Source organism: Amblyomma maculatum, chromosome 2 (genome assembly GCF_055883805.1).
Source record: "Amblyomma maculatum isolate TAMU_Amacu chromosome 2, ASM5588380v1, whole genome shotgun sequence".
NCBI classification, from domain to species: domain Eukaryota; kingdom Metazoa; phylum Arthropoda; class Arachnida; order Ixodida; family Ixodidae; genus Amblyomma; species Amblyomma maculatum.
Window position 1 is genome coordinate 147,240,868 of NC_139345.1, and position 17,994 is coordinate 147,258,861.

General features: G+C 44.5%; 1 protein-coding gene across 1 annotated transcript; it reads left to right on the top strand.

Annotated features, from left to right (window-relative positions):
• The first annotated feature begins 552 nt into the window (after nt 1–552).
• LOC146200130 (uncharacterized) lies at nt 553–17,175 on the top strand. Its single transcript, XM_084592878.1, has 4 exons — nt 553–569; nt 2,759–3,248; nt 9,014–9,793; nt 16,399–17,175. The coding sequence occupies exons 1-4, from the start codon at nt 553–555 to the stop codon at nt 17,173–17,175; spliced, it is 2,064 nt and encodes a 687-aa protein (XP_084449004.1).
• The last annotated feature ends 819 nt before the right edge of the window (nt 17,176–17,994 follow it).

Consider the following 17,994-nt stretch of genomic DNA (forward strand, 5'->3'; position numbering starts at 1 on the left):
TTAAACCACAATGCTCACTGTAGCGGCTGTGACACATAGATCCAACGTGGAGAGCTGATGCACACTCGTACCCTGTGATCCTCACAATTAGACGGTTGTCCTATTTCCTTTTAGCACAAATTACCGGGTTACAATCTATGCCCCTGGTAGCGGTATTCTTACTCAGAGTAAATATGTCGTTTTAACATTCCCTGCCGTCCACTTTCCTGCCAAAGTGCCTACACCGGCAGAACAAATAAGCAGCTCTTGAAGGTGTGCTCTTGAGACTGCTGCCTGTTTAATTTTTCTGTTTTTGCTATACAAAAAAAAGTATAGCTACTAAGCTTTGGTGCTTTTTAATTAGCTGACCCAGAGCAACTATGTTCTACTAACATGAAGAAGAAGAAGAAGAAGGTCAAGCAACTATGTTCTACTAACACGAAGAAGAAGAAGAAGGTCAATCAACTATGTTCTATTAACACGAAGAAGAAAAAGAAGGTCAAGCTATCTGCAAGCAAGCATCACGACACCCGCAGCAGAGGAGACTCCTATACGCTTCAAACAGCAGTCAATATGACTACAGGCACGCAGTAAGTCACTTTTACGCGGGCACTAAGCTTCCACAACCACTCTTCGGTGCATTACCTGTGTGAACTTACGCAGACGTACGAACGTATTCAGCTCAAAGATTTTCAGCCCCCTTTTTCGGCATGTACCGATTCTGTGATGAGTAAATGAAACCCATTTTATTTTTTCTGCGAAAATGCGCGACTGCAAATATTCTGCTCGTTGGAATTGAATCGCCCTTAAGTTGCCTACGTGCAGGCTTCGAATGGATGGGTGCACAGCAAAGGAGCCGTAAAGGTGTGCACAACGTCCACGCTAATGTATATAGTGGTACGAGCCCGCGGCCGGTTTTGCTGACGATTACACCACGCCGCGCAAGCGAAAAGCAATTCTTGTGTTTTGTAGCACTATCTCATTCTGCTGCTGCTAAAGTTCCTGTGTACATGTTTTGTCGGAAATTATCGGGCTGCACAGTGTGTATAAGACGTATTCAAGTCACGTTATAGGCGACAGTTTGTTATACAGAGCACGGCTTCAGCAGTGTAAGCCAGAACAGATAACGATTAGCCGATTAGGTATGCCTGAAGCCTTTCACTGTGCTCTATGTACCACAAAATGGCCGCTATTGTCATGTAGGTGCATACTCCCTATAAGAATCGACAAAAAGCTAGAACTGACGAAAGGCGTTTCCGAAGCCCCTATCCTGTCTCATTACAAAAGAGCAGGCTTCCACCAAAAAAAAATTCCTAGAGCGCTGCCACTCGTACACGCTGGTTGCCTTATACGAGTAAAGCTCACAAAAATCTTTAACATTCTTTCCTCAGATTTTCCTGTACTCTCGGAAATAAAAAACTTATTTTCAGAACAAGCAGCACAGAGGAAGCTTATTATTGCTCTTGGAAACGTTATCAGTATTTACGCTACCTAAGGACAATTAACTTGCTTAGAATACTTTCTGATTTATTTTGACAAGTATTTTAAAGAGAGGATCAGAAATGCACAAAATGTGTGAGCACTCTTCCTTCTGTCACCTTTAAATGTAACATGACTACATAGGCAGAAACTGTGAAATCTGCAACGCAGACGCAGCACCTTAACACGAATGTTGACAAAGTGCTCCCTTGGCAGTGTAGCGCTAGACAGTGCATACACGACTGCCTGGCCACCTCAAACTTTGATTACGCTTGTCTTTGTGCATGAAGCCTATGCACACAAGCCTAATCGGACACAAAATCAGTATGCCTCGCCTTGTAGGTAGGTAAAAGCTGCCAGGTATGCACTTTGCGACGCAAGATCATTTCATGCGCCGCCTTCTGTAAAATAGCACCATGTGGAGGTGTGCGCTGTCATGATGAATTTTTAAAAGCGACGCATATCCAACCCTCCCCCCCTCCCCCTACCAAAGAAAAAAAATCCTTTCTGACCATTCTGCCGCCTTGCAGCATGCCGTAGGATGATAAAATTAAACGTGGCTGCTTTTTTTTAGGGTACAAGGCGTCCACAGTGAAATCGATTGGGCACCATAGACGAATAAAGATTTGACTGCTTATAAATATTGATAAACTTCAGATGCATATTATGTCTGTCGCTTTGAAGGACTGCGCATGTCCAAAGGCAGTCTCATGCCTCAAGACTTGTCCATCAGCATGCCGTTTAAGGCTGTAACTTCAGCGGACAGAGTACTACGTGAAGTAGGATTTGCCCCTTGATATGAGCAAATTGCAAGGTCGTCGCTAGATCATGCTGGCTGCCCAAAGCGACTGTATCTACTAAGGGTACTGAAGTCAATTCGTTCCCAATGTGCACTCCCGTACTTCATTCATAAAATGTGCTTGATCGGCAGCAGAGACCTATCGCATTTTCAAGCCTGGAATCGTAATGTCTACCGTAGGACCATAAACCGCCACTATCAGTTATGATTCGTGTATGATTCGTTTCTGCATTATCGTTACGTAATAGTACGTTATATTCATTGTAGCGGCGTTATATTGGCGGGAATTCTTATTTGTAAGAATTACGAACACATCGATCAATCGATAATCCAAATAAACGAGTTGCGATGACATATCGTCGAATATAGTGACTGCAAACGCACAAAAATGGCGCTCGAAAGCTAAAGAGAAGCTGTTTCTTTTGGACTCGTACCAAATTACCCCGCCTCCCCTTGAGTGCAGTAGGATCCTGTAAGAAAAGCGTCGGCCATCCTGTGCAGTGAGTCCTCCGGCACCGAGGACTCTATCCCACCTCGGATATTATGGCTGAACCAGCACCTTCCGTGGAGCCAGTTCATCTTCGCCGAGACAGTCGTCGTGGCCGCCATCACGGTGCTCGTGGTGGTCGGGACGCTAATAGCCCAGGCGGTGCTTGGCTTCTATGCACCGCCCTGCACCACGCAGGCCTGCGACGAAGCAATGGGCCTGGTGCGCCGCTTCGCGCGCCTGCCACAGCCACCTTGTAACGGTTTCCACGAACACTTGTGCGGACCCGGGGCCGTGGACCGTTCAAGGGCGACCCGCCTCGAGCACGTCGCGTCTAGCTCCATTCTCAAAAAAGCCGTGGCGGGAAGCGATGGTGGACTTCAGCAGAAGGGGGCCATGGAAAAAGCGACAGCTTTCTACGCCACCTGTCACAGGCTCTTCTTACCTGCCGAGGACGCGTCCAGCTTCCGCCAAGACATCAGTAATGTCCTCACGATCCTCAAGGTGTGGTACATGCTGCCAGCCCACTGAGTACAACGTCTTTGATGTAACGGATGTTACTTCACCGAAATCAGCCATGGAATTTTGATTACGAAAACGGGCTTTCTTCCCAGACATTATGCAGGAGGCCTGCAGCAGCGACTGCAGAAACACTTGCCCTGGAATGAAGTCGCCAAGTGTTCCTAGAGGAACAGGCCTCCTAATACTCAGAAGAATAATTGCTTAGTAGTAGTAGTAGTACTAGTACTAGTACTAGTACTACTACTAGTACTAGTACTGGTAGTAGTACTACTACTAGTACTACTACTCCTACTAGTACTAGTACTACTACTACTACTAGTACTAGCACTACTACTACTAGCACTAGTACTAGTACAAGTGGTAGTGCTAGTACTAGTACTACCACTACTACTACTACTAGTACTACTACTACTAGCACTAGTACTAGTACTTGTGGTAGTACTAGTACTAGTACTAGTAGGAGTAGTACTACTAAACAATTATTCTTCTGAGTATTAGGAGACCTGTTACTCTAGGAACACTTGGCGACTTCATTCTAGGGCAAGTGTTTCTGCAGTCGCTGCTGCAGGCCTCCTGCATAATGTCTTGTGGTGGTAGTGGTAGTGGTGATGGTGGTAGTGGCAGTAGTAGTGGTAGTAGTAGTAGTAGTAGTTATAATAGCAGCACTATTAGCAAGAATCTTCATAGCTGAAATGAGCAGACGAGAATACCCGCCCTAGGCAAAAACTGCGAGGATAAAGAGTGAACACGACGCGGTATCAAACTGTAAAGAAGAGACATCATGGCGAGTTGGGGCTACAGACTAGGACGAAGATCAAGAATGTGTTGTTTAATATGTGGTTTAGTGCGGCTTGGCTTGTATATTCATACTGTGTGTTTTTTCAATAAACTTCAGTTGCGAGTGTCAGCGGCCGTCCTGCTTGCTTCTAAATCTTCGTCCTAGTCTGTAGCGTTGTTTATTCATTATGGCATTATACTGCTTACGCACGTCATCACTGGATGTTGGGCTTCTATACCGAGCTTTACGCATCTCTGGGTTTTAGTTTCGGTTACATACGCAAACAAATTAGCAGCAATTCGACGTGGCCAAACCAGAATATTGAGTGTTAGCTCAAAGTTACTTAGCAATTCGGTAAGACATGGTAGCGTAAATTATTTATTAATAACAGTTTTTGCCCATGCTGTAGTTTGAGTTTAATCCACATCGGCCGAGGTCAGATTTGGGGTAATCCGGGACAAATGTATAGATCATCATTCTGTTCGTCATAGTCGAATAATGCATGACATCGAGCTTTGTCCAAATAAGCTGAGGTGAATTTTAGGGGAGCCCGGAACAAATGGCAGAGGTCCTAGGAGGCGAGCCAGATTGGCAACGGTGGCAAAGGAGTCAAAGAGTAGGCATGGGACCATAAAGCTGCGTGGCAAATTGTCAGGCTGTTGTATATTTGTAAAGATAAGTGCCGGTACGAATAAAGTTTGCCAAGTGTGTGAAGAACCAGCAGCAGCAAGTGTGCGAAGTAGAACAAGCGAGACAGAAGAAGCGAGCAAAGCCGGCTTCTCGCGCCGCACCTGAAGTAAAATTCCGGCGTTAGATGACCTTCACAAATGGCGGTCGTGGATCCACCAATCTAAATGTGGCGAATTCTCTCACTAATCTTTTGATCACGACTCCGAACTTCTTATTGGGACTAACCATTCAACTTCTATTATTAAAAGGTTAATTAGTGATTCATAGTTGAGGCCAACGCAGAGTGCTGAGGGACAGGAAACGGTAGGCGTAAAGTTAAGAGACAGGAAGGGAGAAAAGTGCGTAAAAGAGCAACGGCGATTTAATGAATTCCAAATTTTATACAAGACATTCACATGCTGTAGGCCATACACTGGGAAGAAAAAGGCGACGAGCGGGAAAGTCAACTGCCCTGTCGAAGCAACACCTACCTCTCTTCTCATATACCGCTTGCCCACCCGTCGAATGACCAGGGAGGTAATGCGAATAAGTGAACCTCTCAAAGGTATTTACTTACTAAAACTAAAAATTGCACACAGACAACCGACATTTCACCAGCAATTTCCTCAACACAAAACTATTTTAGTCTAGCCTCAATAACAGAAATAAATAAACAGAACAGGTAACAACAGCACTCCACCGCACCCTAGCGCCTGCCTAACATACGCGCGCCGATTGAGAGGGCACAACCAGATAGACCTAGTCGATGCTCACGGGCAGGGGTGGTATTAAACCGCCAGTGAGATGTCGCCCTAATCGATTGCGGAATAGGAAGAAAAACGTTTACGTTATCACGTTAAAGGCCCCGTCCTCTAAAAAATCCGCATCGGGGTTATCGGTATCAGTGTTGCAAGCAAAAATGAATAGTCAGTGGCTGGCATGGTATAGAGCACTGATTGGACATAGCGTAAGCTGCTAGGTCGCGAGCGCATTACATGGGCCATTTGGCTGGAGCTGCCAATTCGGGAACTTAATCTCGCATGGGAAGGTTAGATAACAATCAGCCTTCCAGAGCCCTTGCATTCTGTCAGAGGCATTAACCCTAAGCCACGCACTTTTTCGGACATGAGAATGGGTGACAAAAAATGTCCGCTATATTTTAGAGGAACAATTGCAATTGAAAGAATAGCAGTTAGGCGAGTAGCAAAGTCCACGTTCGCGGACCAGTATCCTTAAGGAGAGTTGACAGAAGGAAACCATTAACTCTCTCTCATCCTACTACTGAAAGCGGAGCTTATGGGTTAACCGATTTTTTTAAATATTATGTCTACATTTTAGGGCCCATTTATGGCTTCTAAATATTTCTCGAACAGCCACAAAGAGCACATCAACGAATATGTTGTTTTAGAATATAATCATAATTTTCCATGGTCCGATTCAGTAAGAACGAAGAGTAGCAGGAGACAGCACAAATTCAGGCGGACGGATGTGATTATAAAAACTTTCCAGGTGCAAGGTAGCGACAGCTGACACAGTGGCAGGTAATTTGGAAACATATGGGAGAGCACTTTGTTCTGCAGTTGGAGTAGTCAGGCTGGTGACGATGATGGGCTTTAGAGCCCCTAGAAATCAGGAGCAACGCATGTCAAGCCGATGCCAGTCAAACCGTCAGAAAATGCAAATTCAGTGAAAACTTCGTGTCTTACACCACTGGTGCCCTGCGTTATAGGGTCGCTTTCTGGGCGTATACGAGTGATAGGAGGGAGTGCACTCGTAGAGAGCATCCTTCGAGCAGCATGATTTGTAATTGTGCTTTTTTTTTCGAAAAGTTTGCCACAAGGCATAAGCTGAGAAAGGGGGAGTGGTATGCAGGAGATAGAAAGTGAAAAGGAGTGAAGTCCAGTTGCGCTTAGGTATTCGCAGAGGTTGGCGGTGTAGTGATTGTCCATTGTCCACTTCTCATAATCACAATCGCGCTTCCACCGCAGACTCACCTTCATGAGTAGCCGTTGTCTAACTGAAGTCGTTGCTGGACACGTCCACAAGAAGTGACGCACATCACAGATCTCAGGTGCAGTGTCACAGTGAGGGCACCTGTTAGTCACTGGCAGATCTCTATCACGCCAACGATGTCGTACAGATGGTGTCAGATTGTGCTTGTGGCGCTGAAGGAGCGAAAGCCTCATTTCGGAATTCAAACAATCCAGGGCGGTGCCGCGTACACATCTCTGTAGTTGGGTTCACTAAGGCCACGATCGTATACCCACAGAGCGTGTTAAACAGCCGATCATGCGCATTGCGAATACACCAAAGCACACCCCGCTGTAATCAATTCTTCGGACGACTGGTTTCGAGCACTGCAGACAGCTTCGGGCAGTAATGCGATTGACATTAGTCGTTGTTTCCGTCTGTTTTCATTGTGGTGTTTGCGTTTTGTTATCTCCAAAATAACCTATAATTTAGACCATATTTATAGATGGGGTAGCATATGACGAGGTGATCACAAAATATTTACTTGTGCGTCAAATCTAGGGCGATAAGTTGATTCTTCGATTACTGTGGTGGGGTTTAACGTCCCAAAGCGACTCCCGCTATGGGAGCTCTGCTTTGGTTCAATGAAAATTAAGAAGTTAAAGTATTTGTATTAGTTTTTGGACGAAATTATGTAATTACTTATTGGGCTCAATACGGAATGCAATTAATTACTTTTGAGTGCCTTTAGAAAGGTAAACAGCAAAGCAATGCAATTTGATTTTCAATTGTACTCTTTACATGTATGCCATAATCTATGCAGCCGCCTTGCCTCACGTCACCAGAGAATAGGCATTCCTTCTGGTCCAAGCAAAACAAATTTCTCTTGTGGCTTATATTATATTTGTGCATTCCTATGACCTATCCTCGGGGTCACCTATCCGAGACTATGCATACAAACCTGCAGACAATGCAACAGCTCCCCCAGCATATAATCTAGTCCCTCGAGAAATTTCGTAGATGCCGATCAGGAATATACCGCTGCAGATTTATTGACATCACTATTAGATCAATATTATGCCTTACTAGTGACCAGTACAGAGTGAGCATTGGGCAATATGTCGGTAGTGTTATGCACCGTGCTCAAGCTATTAGATGCGCCGTCTGTCGGGAATGACAAAAAGCGTAAGTGGGCCACGTATGCTGCGTCTCCCATGGCGTTTCCTGTGCTCCCTTGAAATGCGCTTTTTTTAACAACGTACGTCGCATAGGTTTTTGACTATTTATTTATTTATTTTTTTATTTATTTATTTATTTATTTATTTATTTATTTATTTATTTATTTATTTATTTATTTATTTATTTATTTATTTATTTACTATACTATCAGCCCTATTCAGGGATAAGATAGCAGTGGTTTGGTTTCATCAAAGTACACATTTATAGTAAATTAAAAAAAAATATGCCAACGAAATACAGTCACGACCCCCCCCCCCCCCCCCCCCCGCCCTCCCCCCAAAAAATGAAAACAAATTCGTGGACAGCATACCTACAAGTGGTAATCTAGCGATTTAGCTAGCAAAGATTAAAATTTATCATGGCTCTTTACGCATACAATATTGCTGGACAGTTTATTCCAATTTCTAACTGTTTGGGCAAAAGATAAATATTTCATGCACTCTTTTGAAATCCTTTGTTCTTTACAAATTTACAATCACAGAGGACTTCATCGATATAAATTAGCCTACGTCGTGGTGATTGGCGGCTCCGAACTGCAGCCGAAATCCTACATAAGTAATGCTATTTTTATTATCAACTTATTTATTGTCTGCGTTTAATTTATCCTACTCTGAATTATTGCCGTCTTGTATATTAATCTTTGTCATTTATCGGAGGTCCCGATACAGTCACTGACTCTGGGACCTCCTTCTGTATGTATAAGCTGGAATGTACTGAACGCATATAATAAAATTGAATTGAAATTGAATTGAATAAACTAGGCCAGATATGACTGAACTATTTGGAGTAGTAACATTGTAACAAAAACCCCACCCCTGTAGCCTAAGCTGCGTAGCCACAGAAAGGTGACCTCGAACGTAAGTAGCACTCAGCTTTCCAGCATTTTTTTTACCTACGCCTAATACTGAGTTCCAAGTTTGCGAAGCAAAAAATAAGATCATGTGATGAATAAGTACGCTTGCAAAGGTTTTTATTCGATTTTACATTTTCACCTCTTTCAATCAGTCTACTTCGATTTTACATTTCATCGACCCTAGCTACCTGCACATAACAATAACACAAAGTTTTGTACCCTTCTTTTTTTTTTCAGACACATTGGCAAGGCATTGTGCAGCTTTCGCCCAACGATGCGGCTATGCTAGAGTTCATTCTTCGCCTGATAGTGAGACACCGAATCGAGTTGGGCTTCCAAATGCGACTTTACGATGGCAACCTCCACATCAGGTCTGTCAGCTCTCTGCGCCACCAGCTGAACCTTCCGCCACGCCAGCTGGAGGCCATGCTGAGTGTGGCGCTGAACGCCAGTGGCGCCGCATTGCACCAGTCGCAATTGACCGAGTTCCTCATGATCGACCAGTCTCTCACAACCTTTTCTGGCGACGAGGAGGAGGTAATGATGGCGCTGCCACCTTACCAGTTCTTTCAGATGATCTACCCAAAGGAGCGCGAGACGTGGCTCAAGGCACTGGCCGACATGCCGCAGCTGGTGGAGTCCCTGGAACCAACTAAGCTTGTGCGAGCCCGAGACATGCCTTTCTTGAAGGTCTTCACCACTTTAGTTTTCAAGACGGCCTCGAAAACAATACGTTCCCTATGGCTGCTTTTTCACGCCCTCCTGCCGGCCCTGAAGGCAGAGGTCGTGCGAACTACGTCAGCAGACGCGTTGACGCAGGCGGTCGAGTCGTTCTGCCATCGTCAATGCCGAGAGTCCCAGTATGGCGTGGCTTTAGACGCCTTCTTGTGGATGTCCGTCCTGGGATCACAAGGCAGCCGTTCAGCCATCCCCGTAATGGCAGATCTACTGCGATCCCAAGCTGCGCTCTTGGCGGATAGGCTTTTCAGCGGAGGACTGTTGCATGAGGTCTTGCAGGTGCGTTTGGTTCGCCAAGTCTGTGTTCTCAAGCTTTTGACACATTCTTGACTGCTGGTGGGCACGTAGTTTCCAAACTGTTAGAGCTGAACGACAGGGGCAACCAAAATAACTGGAGCAACAGAAATACATTGAAAGAGACATGCTGTTACTAACTCTGATATTACTCACCTATAAGTTTAGCAACTGAATTTCTGGTCGTTCCAAATTATTAACTGGGATTTGTCTTTAAAAACCCATGAAAAATGCGCCGCTGAGGTATGTTTTGTAGATTGTATGGCAAGGCGGATACTATGTGTAAGGTTGAATGCGAAAAAAAGGCGGATATTGAAGTGATATTAACTAATGAACATTTCTTAAATTTTTGATCTCAGGTTACAGCATTATAGCACAAAAAAGCGAAATTTAAGGCCTAATATACGAAAAGTGAATCCACTTAATAAAATTTTTGAACTGGCATTGCAGTTCCAAATATGAAACTTAAAAATTACAGCTCTGATAGCAAGCTGCAGTGCACATTGCCATAATGGCAGCCCAACACATGATATCATCAAGGCAACGAACTGAATGCCTTCTACGTTAGAAAGGGCGCAAATTCCCTCTAATTGCATTCAAGCGGTCTCACATTATGAACCCGTAGTATGGGAAAGCGAGCTGGAAGAGCTTCCAAAACCACATTTTTAACGTTCGCTACCGCGAACCGTTGTCAAACTTCAAAAAGGTATTTCTTTTTTTAGGCTTTTATTTTCGCAAATATAGTTGCGCCCTAAAACTAACTATAAGAATGTTGATTAGATAATCTTACAAAATAATTGAATTTCCTGTGAGCTTTTAATTAAACATTGTCCTTCTTAAGTGCATTATACCTGCACAGACTGCAGTCGAGTATCTTCACGAGTATAGAAAACTGGGCGAGTTGGATTGGATGAATCTTAAAGCAGCGCGAAACACAAGACTAAAAGAACAGGATACGACACAGTTCGTTTAGTCTTGTGTTTCGCTCTGCTTTTAGAGGAGTATCTTGCTCTGTTTGAAAATCGAAAACTTGTATTAAACAGTTTGAAGCACCTGGCGTACAGCAACTGTTAACAAACAACAAAAAGCCATCATAGAAACGTATAAAGCCACCTTTCTTACGTTAAATGTTTACGTTGCCAAGCTGCGTGATTCAGCGCTAGGTACTAGTATACCTCATTTCTTTTCGTGTGAGTGAGTGATTTTGAGGGCGTGTAAACACACTACGTTACCGAACGTCTTAGCTTCCACACATTCGATTACTTCCTTTTGAAGTCCCGTGCGACACCTTTGCGGAATGTTATTATTTTCAAGTACAGAACTGCAGTTGTGACACCCCAAAATAGGTGTGAGGCCATCTCTTCCACGAATTTTGCCTACCTGATCTATCTATCGTTTGGCGCAGGCCAGGGATAGGCGATGGTCTGTGCCTTAACGTTCATTTAGTGAACATTCTGGAGAGATGATGTATGTGTATGGCGTATTTACGTGAGCTAAATGAGGGAGCTGCGCATATTGAGGTTTATCAAGACGGGGATGTGCACTGGACAGCGGAAGAGTGTGTTGCATTTCGAATTTGATGAAGACAATTTTGCAGCACGGCGCTAGTCTATTGCAGTTTTAAACGAGGCGCGGTAGGCTGCGGCAATAAACAAAAATAAGCAGAGGACGTTTAGTGCCTTTCTACGTGCGCCATAGAAGCTGATCTTTCATTCTGGAGCCGCTTTAGAAACGTAGTCCTGGCATTGTATTTGTTTTCTTAAATTTCACTTGATGCGGACATGCACTGATGATAAGCTCTGATAACACACTCTGGTGGCTCCACTCGTGAGACAAAAAAGGCTTTCTTTTCACCTTTAAACTGCTCGTAAATCTAAAACTTAAGCTGTCAGGAAATCGAAAATTGTAGTATCTTTGTCGCGTGCTGGTAAAGATTACAATGCACGAACCGATGTATATGTCTTCTTTTTTAATGAAGGCAAAAAACATGGTAGGGGTAACATTAAGAGATAGGAAGCGTGCAGAGTGGGTCAGAGAAATAACTCAAGTTACCGACATTATAATGGAAATTAAGAAGAAGAAATGGGCATGGGCAGGACATGTAGTGCGGAGAGGATAACCGATGGTCGCTTAGGGTAACAAACTGGATTCCAAGGGAAGGAAAGCGTAGCATGGGGCGGCAGAAAGTTAGGTGGGCGGATGAGATTTAAGAAGTTCGCAGGGGTCAAGTGGATGCAGCTAGCACAGAACCGGGTTAAGTGGAGAAATATGGGAGAGGCCTTCGCCCTGCAGTGGGTATAGTCAGGCTGATTATTATTATTATTATTATTATTATTATTATTATTATTATTATTATTATTATTATTATTATTATTATTATTATTATTATTATTATTATTATTATTATTATTATTATTATTATTATTATTATTATTATTATTATTATTATTATTATTATTATTATTATTATTATTATTATTATTATTATTATTATTATTATTATTATTATTATTATTATTATTATTATTATTATTATTATTATTTAATGAAGGCGGAGTTATTATTACGTGCATGTGTAAACTCCAAGCAAATTACAGTTCTATGACACTATTATTGACCATACTATAGCTGAGGCTTATGACACTCTCCTTTGTATAATGAGCAGGTGGGATCATTATTACGTGAATGAGTCGTCATGGCAAGTAGTGGTAAGTCTCGCTCCGCATCTGTGATTTCGAACCAAGCTGTACAAATAGAGACAATGAGTGCAGTGCACGTGCGCCTAGATCCTATCAGTGGCACCCGAGTTGGAGAACCGATTCTGCAGACAATGCGCGCCACGTTATTGGCTGTGCCAAGAAGGTATGCTAAGTGATCAGCACTTAGAGTTTTGAGTGATTATCACCCACAACACGCAACTGTGGCGCTTGAAACCTGCCGCCACACTCACGACTACGATGCTCTTCTTTCCAGTCTGGACCAGCTGGTATATGCGCATTCACCTATCGAAATCATACCGTGTCGATGCGCGTTAAGCCAGTGGGTTTAATACTTCCGGGTTGCTGTTATCAGATCGCCGCGTTTTTGGTAGGTGCTACGGGATTGTAAGCTTCGAAACGCTCCTCGCTCATCTAGCTGGCCAGAGAGTAGCTGGCCATTTTTTTCATTGTGAGGTCAAGGTTACCACGCCTGATAATTTGTTCTAATCAAGCTGGGTGAACAAGGTCGTTTTTTGTATCTGGTAAGCAGCGCCACTTCTCCAATTCGATCTGAAGGCAGCATCGTAGCTTTTTGTAAAAAACGAGTGTTCGATTTATCTGCGCCAGTGTTGAATCACTAGTATGGTGGCATAACATTCGTACCACGCTCCTACAGAAACCCTATCGCTCAGCGCTCATTCTAATTACGTGACAGTATACTGATGATGCTCCCAACTTGCTGCAGAGGACCCCAATAGCGACCAATGTTTCAGCGTTTTTGTGTTATCCGTTCAACTTAATAGTTTGGTCACGTAGGAGCACCTCTAAAATTCCATTTTGTGGAAGCCGCTAATATGTTTCAAACTAGGGACGTGCGACTCCGCTTTTGTGTAGAATCGGGGTAAGGATCAAAGTTTAACATGCTTCATTCAGGTGGTTAAACTACTGATTGTCTTGAACGTTTTCGGGAAGAGAAGGGAAGTTTGTCAGTTTTTTTCTACCAAAGGACTATAAGTGAACTAAAATATCCTCTAGTGGCTCGAACGGCAACCCGGAGGCATGCCGGTTCACATAAGCCACGCTATAGGTGACGCCACAAAGACCTTTTTTTAGTGCTGCTCATCAGTCATTGACCGCGATCTATCCCTGCGGCTGTTTCGTTTGCCGGACGCCAGTGTTTTTGCATAGTTAGTTATTTCAAGACATTACGTCTAAGCTTTCACACACGTTTAAATGCAACCGATTAGCGACCTGTAAGGTTTACAGTGCAGGCTTACCGACCACCCGCTTAAACAACCGTGCTAGTGCTTATGTGGATCAGGTAGTTAGCTCACTATAGCGTATCCTTTACTAATTTTACATATCGGCGTTTTCTTCAGGGTGTTATGGCGCAAACCCAACAAAGACATACAAGACTGGACAGGCGCCTGGTCAGTCTTCGCTCAGTGAGACGGTGCTTGATTTAAAACATTTGATTTACAGCATTGTGAAGGTTCGACACAACGGGTTGCTCAGGATGTTTTCCCTCAAGAGAGAAAGATAGCGAAGATATCGTATACACAACGGAATAAAACTACTTCTCAATGCTTTGGAGAAAACGTAGAGAACGGGTGAAAACTCATCTTCAGCACTCGTTATGTTTTTTTTTTTTGTTTGTTTTTTTACCATATACACTACCACAAGCCGTTTTTCCGCGGCAACAACATGTCTTCTGAGGCGTACTAGTTTATTTTTATTCAATCTTAAGACGCAGAGGAAGGGCTCATCTTGCTGGCGCACGCATTCTGGCGTTATTCTATATACTTTTTAGTTAACAGAACCTTCCAAACGGCTTTGAATCTATTAAGATAGCGCCTGCAAATGGAAATGGTATGGATGAGAGAAAAAAACTTCAAGAGAAAACTTAAGCGAAAACTTTACAGGAATAAAACTAGAAAACAAAATTAACCTTTCAGCCAAACTTTCTCAAGCAAGTTTCGCAGTAGCCAGTACAGAGAACCTACCCTGGCTTACCGAAGAGCACTTAGCTGTGCTTGCCGAAACACCTTTCCTCTTGCGTATCTTCCAGTATCTAATCGGAAAAAAATGGCCGAAGATTACAACACTCGATAATGCGAAATTTGAGTATGTTTGAACATGTTTGAAATTTGAGTATGCTTGAAATTTGAGCTTTTCAGATATGTTAGTCTTCCGATATGCTGATATCGCGAGTTTAAGCTAGACGAGTGTATATTTACGCGTAGTAAGTTACGCTACATTTTCCTACATACCCTCCCATCAACTGGCGTTGTTCAATGCAGATATCTGGTTTCTCCATATTTGTTTTGTGCTCAGTACCTTGCTTCCCGGAGTTAATAATAAGGGGACTTAGCACCTAATTTATCTCTATATTTCTGCTGTGTCCCTTCCCTATTCTTTGTTGGTCGCGCTCTTGTTAGCTACATGTATTCCAATGGCACTCATTCCTTTCGTATAGATTTAACTGTTAGAAATGAGGTACCGGCAAGACACCTGATGACGCAGCTGACTATGTCTCGTCAACCTAGCCCAAAGCAGCGCCCGGGTGATCTGGAATCTTTTCTGTTCTGCCGAAACGTATTTCGCCGCTATAAATTCGCGTATTGCTTCTCCACCTTTAATGGTATGACACGACCATTATAATAGTTCCTGCCTGCGGCTCTTGTTTCGGATTTATGTTCCCGTCCACGAACTTTTCTGGTCGTTGATTACTGCATGCTTAGAGCGTCTCTCTTATTTTAGACATGCTCACCCCACACGTCATCTGAAACGCCCATTGCATACTTCCATAACCTACCACATTATGTGAAAGACCGTCTAACATAAATAAGCAGCTCCCATTCTAAGCCTCCCAAGCTTCCCTGCGTCGAGTAGGCTGTTCCTAGACTACCAGTTTCAATTTCCATGTCACCTTCCCGTCTGACAGTCACCAGCGTGAATATAAATGTATGCCACCTATCTGCCCGGAATTGACGGCACCTGCCAACTTTAATATGCGAGAAGCATGATTTTACTTGTTCGCAAACAAGTCGCACGGTCTCCAAGGCACCCTCTTTTTACAGTTCCCACCTTACGCACCCAACTCCCTCCGCTTTCCACCTATTCCTCTAAGAGCATCTACTTCCAACTGGGCTATTGTCATAATCAAATTTCACGGTGTCATCTTTTGGAATTTTCTGGAAGACCATCTTCAGTTTTCGCATTCTTCTGGCATCGTCATAATCTCCTCCGTACACACTAGCTAGCCTGTAGTTTCTTTCGTTGCGGTACCGTTCTGGTTGCGCATTCCTTCGCTCTTGCCACACAGCCTATGCCATTATTCCCCCGTTTCGTCTCATCTTCACCTTTTCTTCCCTTCTCCCTAAATGTGGGGCTGGAATTTCCATCTCTCCACTCTACAGTTTACTAGCCATTGCAGGTATAGCATTTAACGCATACTGTTCGAGACATGGTTTTTTTTATGACCATGGAGTGTTTCCCGAGGCCGATCAAATTTTGTGTCCCAGAGTTGCTTTCCTTTCCAATACAGTAATCAAAGAGGGCGCCTTATAACAGGCACCTTTAAGCTTCGCCTTTGAGGGCAGGGCCCGATAGTGTCAAGAAGTCCCCAGAATCCGAACACTGTCATTCATCAGACTTTCCGTAATGCGCGTGTTTCGAATGGTCATGGCTGGTTGCGGAATGCCCAGCAGGGTCATGGCTGAGGCGGGCGAGTGCCAATATTTCTGGGTAGCACTTTGGGCTACACGGTAGCTACCCACCGCTACGCCTGCGCCAGAGGCACCGTTCAAGCTGGAAATAAACGCCTAAGATCTTCACTATAGAAAGAACGTATGTCACTACAATGTCTTCTCTCCCATTTCCCCCACGCAGCAAATCGAAGACGTCGAGGTAGCGCTTCTCCTAAACCCTAACTCACCGGAGGAAATCAAGCACCTCGAGCTTCTCTACAAAGACCTGCCTATGCCGAGCCTGACAGACTACTACGTGAACCGTCTAATGCCCACTACAGTGCTCCACGATGAACTGAAACTGGCGGAACAGCACTCACGCTGCCTCGAAGATGACGTTCTGGACTTATCCGTTGTGGCCAGCAGGCGTCGCCGATGTGTGGCTCCGGACGCAGTGTCCCAGCCATTCTTTTACACTGGCGCAGAGCCGTTCATCAACTTCCCGACGCTCGGCTTTCTCCTGGCGGAGCCTTACGTTAATGTTCTTCTCGATGCGCTGAGGCGCGCACCTTCCGGCACGAATCCATCACGGCGCTTCACGGCTACGCTTGCTTGCCTTCACCGGCAGCTCGAGTCGCTTACCAACGTGACGCTGGCGGGAGATACCATGCCCGTGGCACTGTTCCGCCACGTTGGAGCATTGCAGCTGGCCCACGACGCCGTCGAGAACTCAGGCGGCTTCGGCGGTGGGGACCCGGAGCGGCGCGCCTTCTTTGAGCGCCACTGCTGGCTGTGGTGTTCCCACATGTTACACACGTCCCGTGCGACTTCGGCACCCCAGCTCGACGCCAGGATGGTATGCAACATCGCTGTGCGCAACGTGCTCGCCTTCTACCGCGCCTTCCGCTGCTACCCCGAGGACTACATGGGGAATGTTGAGGTGTGCGTTGTCTTCGGTGTTCCACCGTACAGGGAGTGATGTCCCTCAGAAGGGCACGAGCGCAGTCAAGTGGGCGACTTCATGTTTGAATGAACGTTGGGAACTCACCCTGCACTTATGATGAATTCCTATTTCTGTATGTGTGTGTGTTTTAACTGCTCAGTCCCGAGAAGTCCGAAGAGAAGCGGAAAGGTACTGGTGATTTTTTAATTTGCATCTTTGTCGTAGAATATGGAACTTTATTCATTTGAGAGAAAGCAAACAACTCCTTTTGCAGTCAACAGAATTGTATTTGCCTCCTTAATAAAACTAACAAATAGACAGCTGCACGTCTGCGGCTAACTGCCTTAGGTTATCTGCAGATCTTGTAAACTTCGTAACACCTTTTAAGCGAACTTATTCATCTAGCGCGCCTACGTTCGTGATTATTGATAAATCTACAGCGCACCCCTACCATAGAAGTGAAGTGCCCGACTGATGGGATGAACAAATAGAGCGTTTGCTCTAAAATGTTGTGTGCTTGCTGGCCAGTAAGAATGTGCGCTTGTGCCTCAGTAAACGGACACTTTAAAGGCGAAAGAGTGCGTTATTGGGCGAGTTGTTCAGACATATCTTCAAGGTATACTGCGCACACACAAAACAAGGACGAGAAGGGTACACAGAAGCGCGCTTGTACACAACAGCGCTTGTTGTGTACCCTTCTCGTCCTTGTTTTGTGTGTGAGCAGTATACCTTGAAGTTCAAGGCGAAAGGCTTACTTTGCTCATGCAACATTCCGCGGGACATCGGCAGATTCTGTCTAACCTTATGAAAAATATCATCCTCCAGCATGAATAGAAATCCTGCCCCTCATCAGCG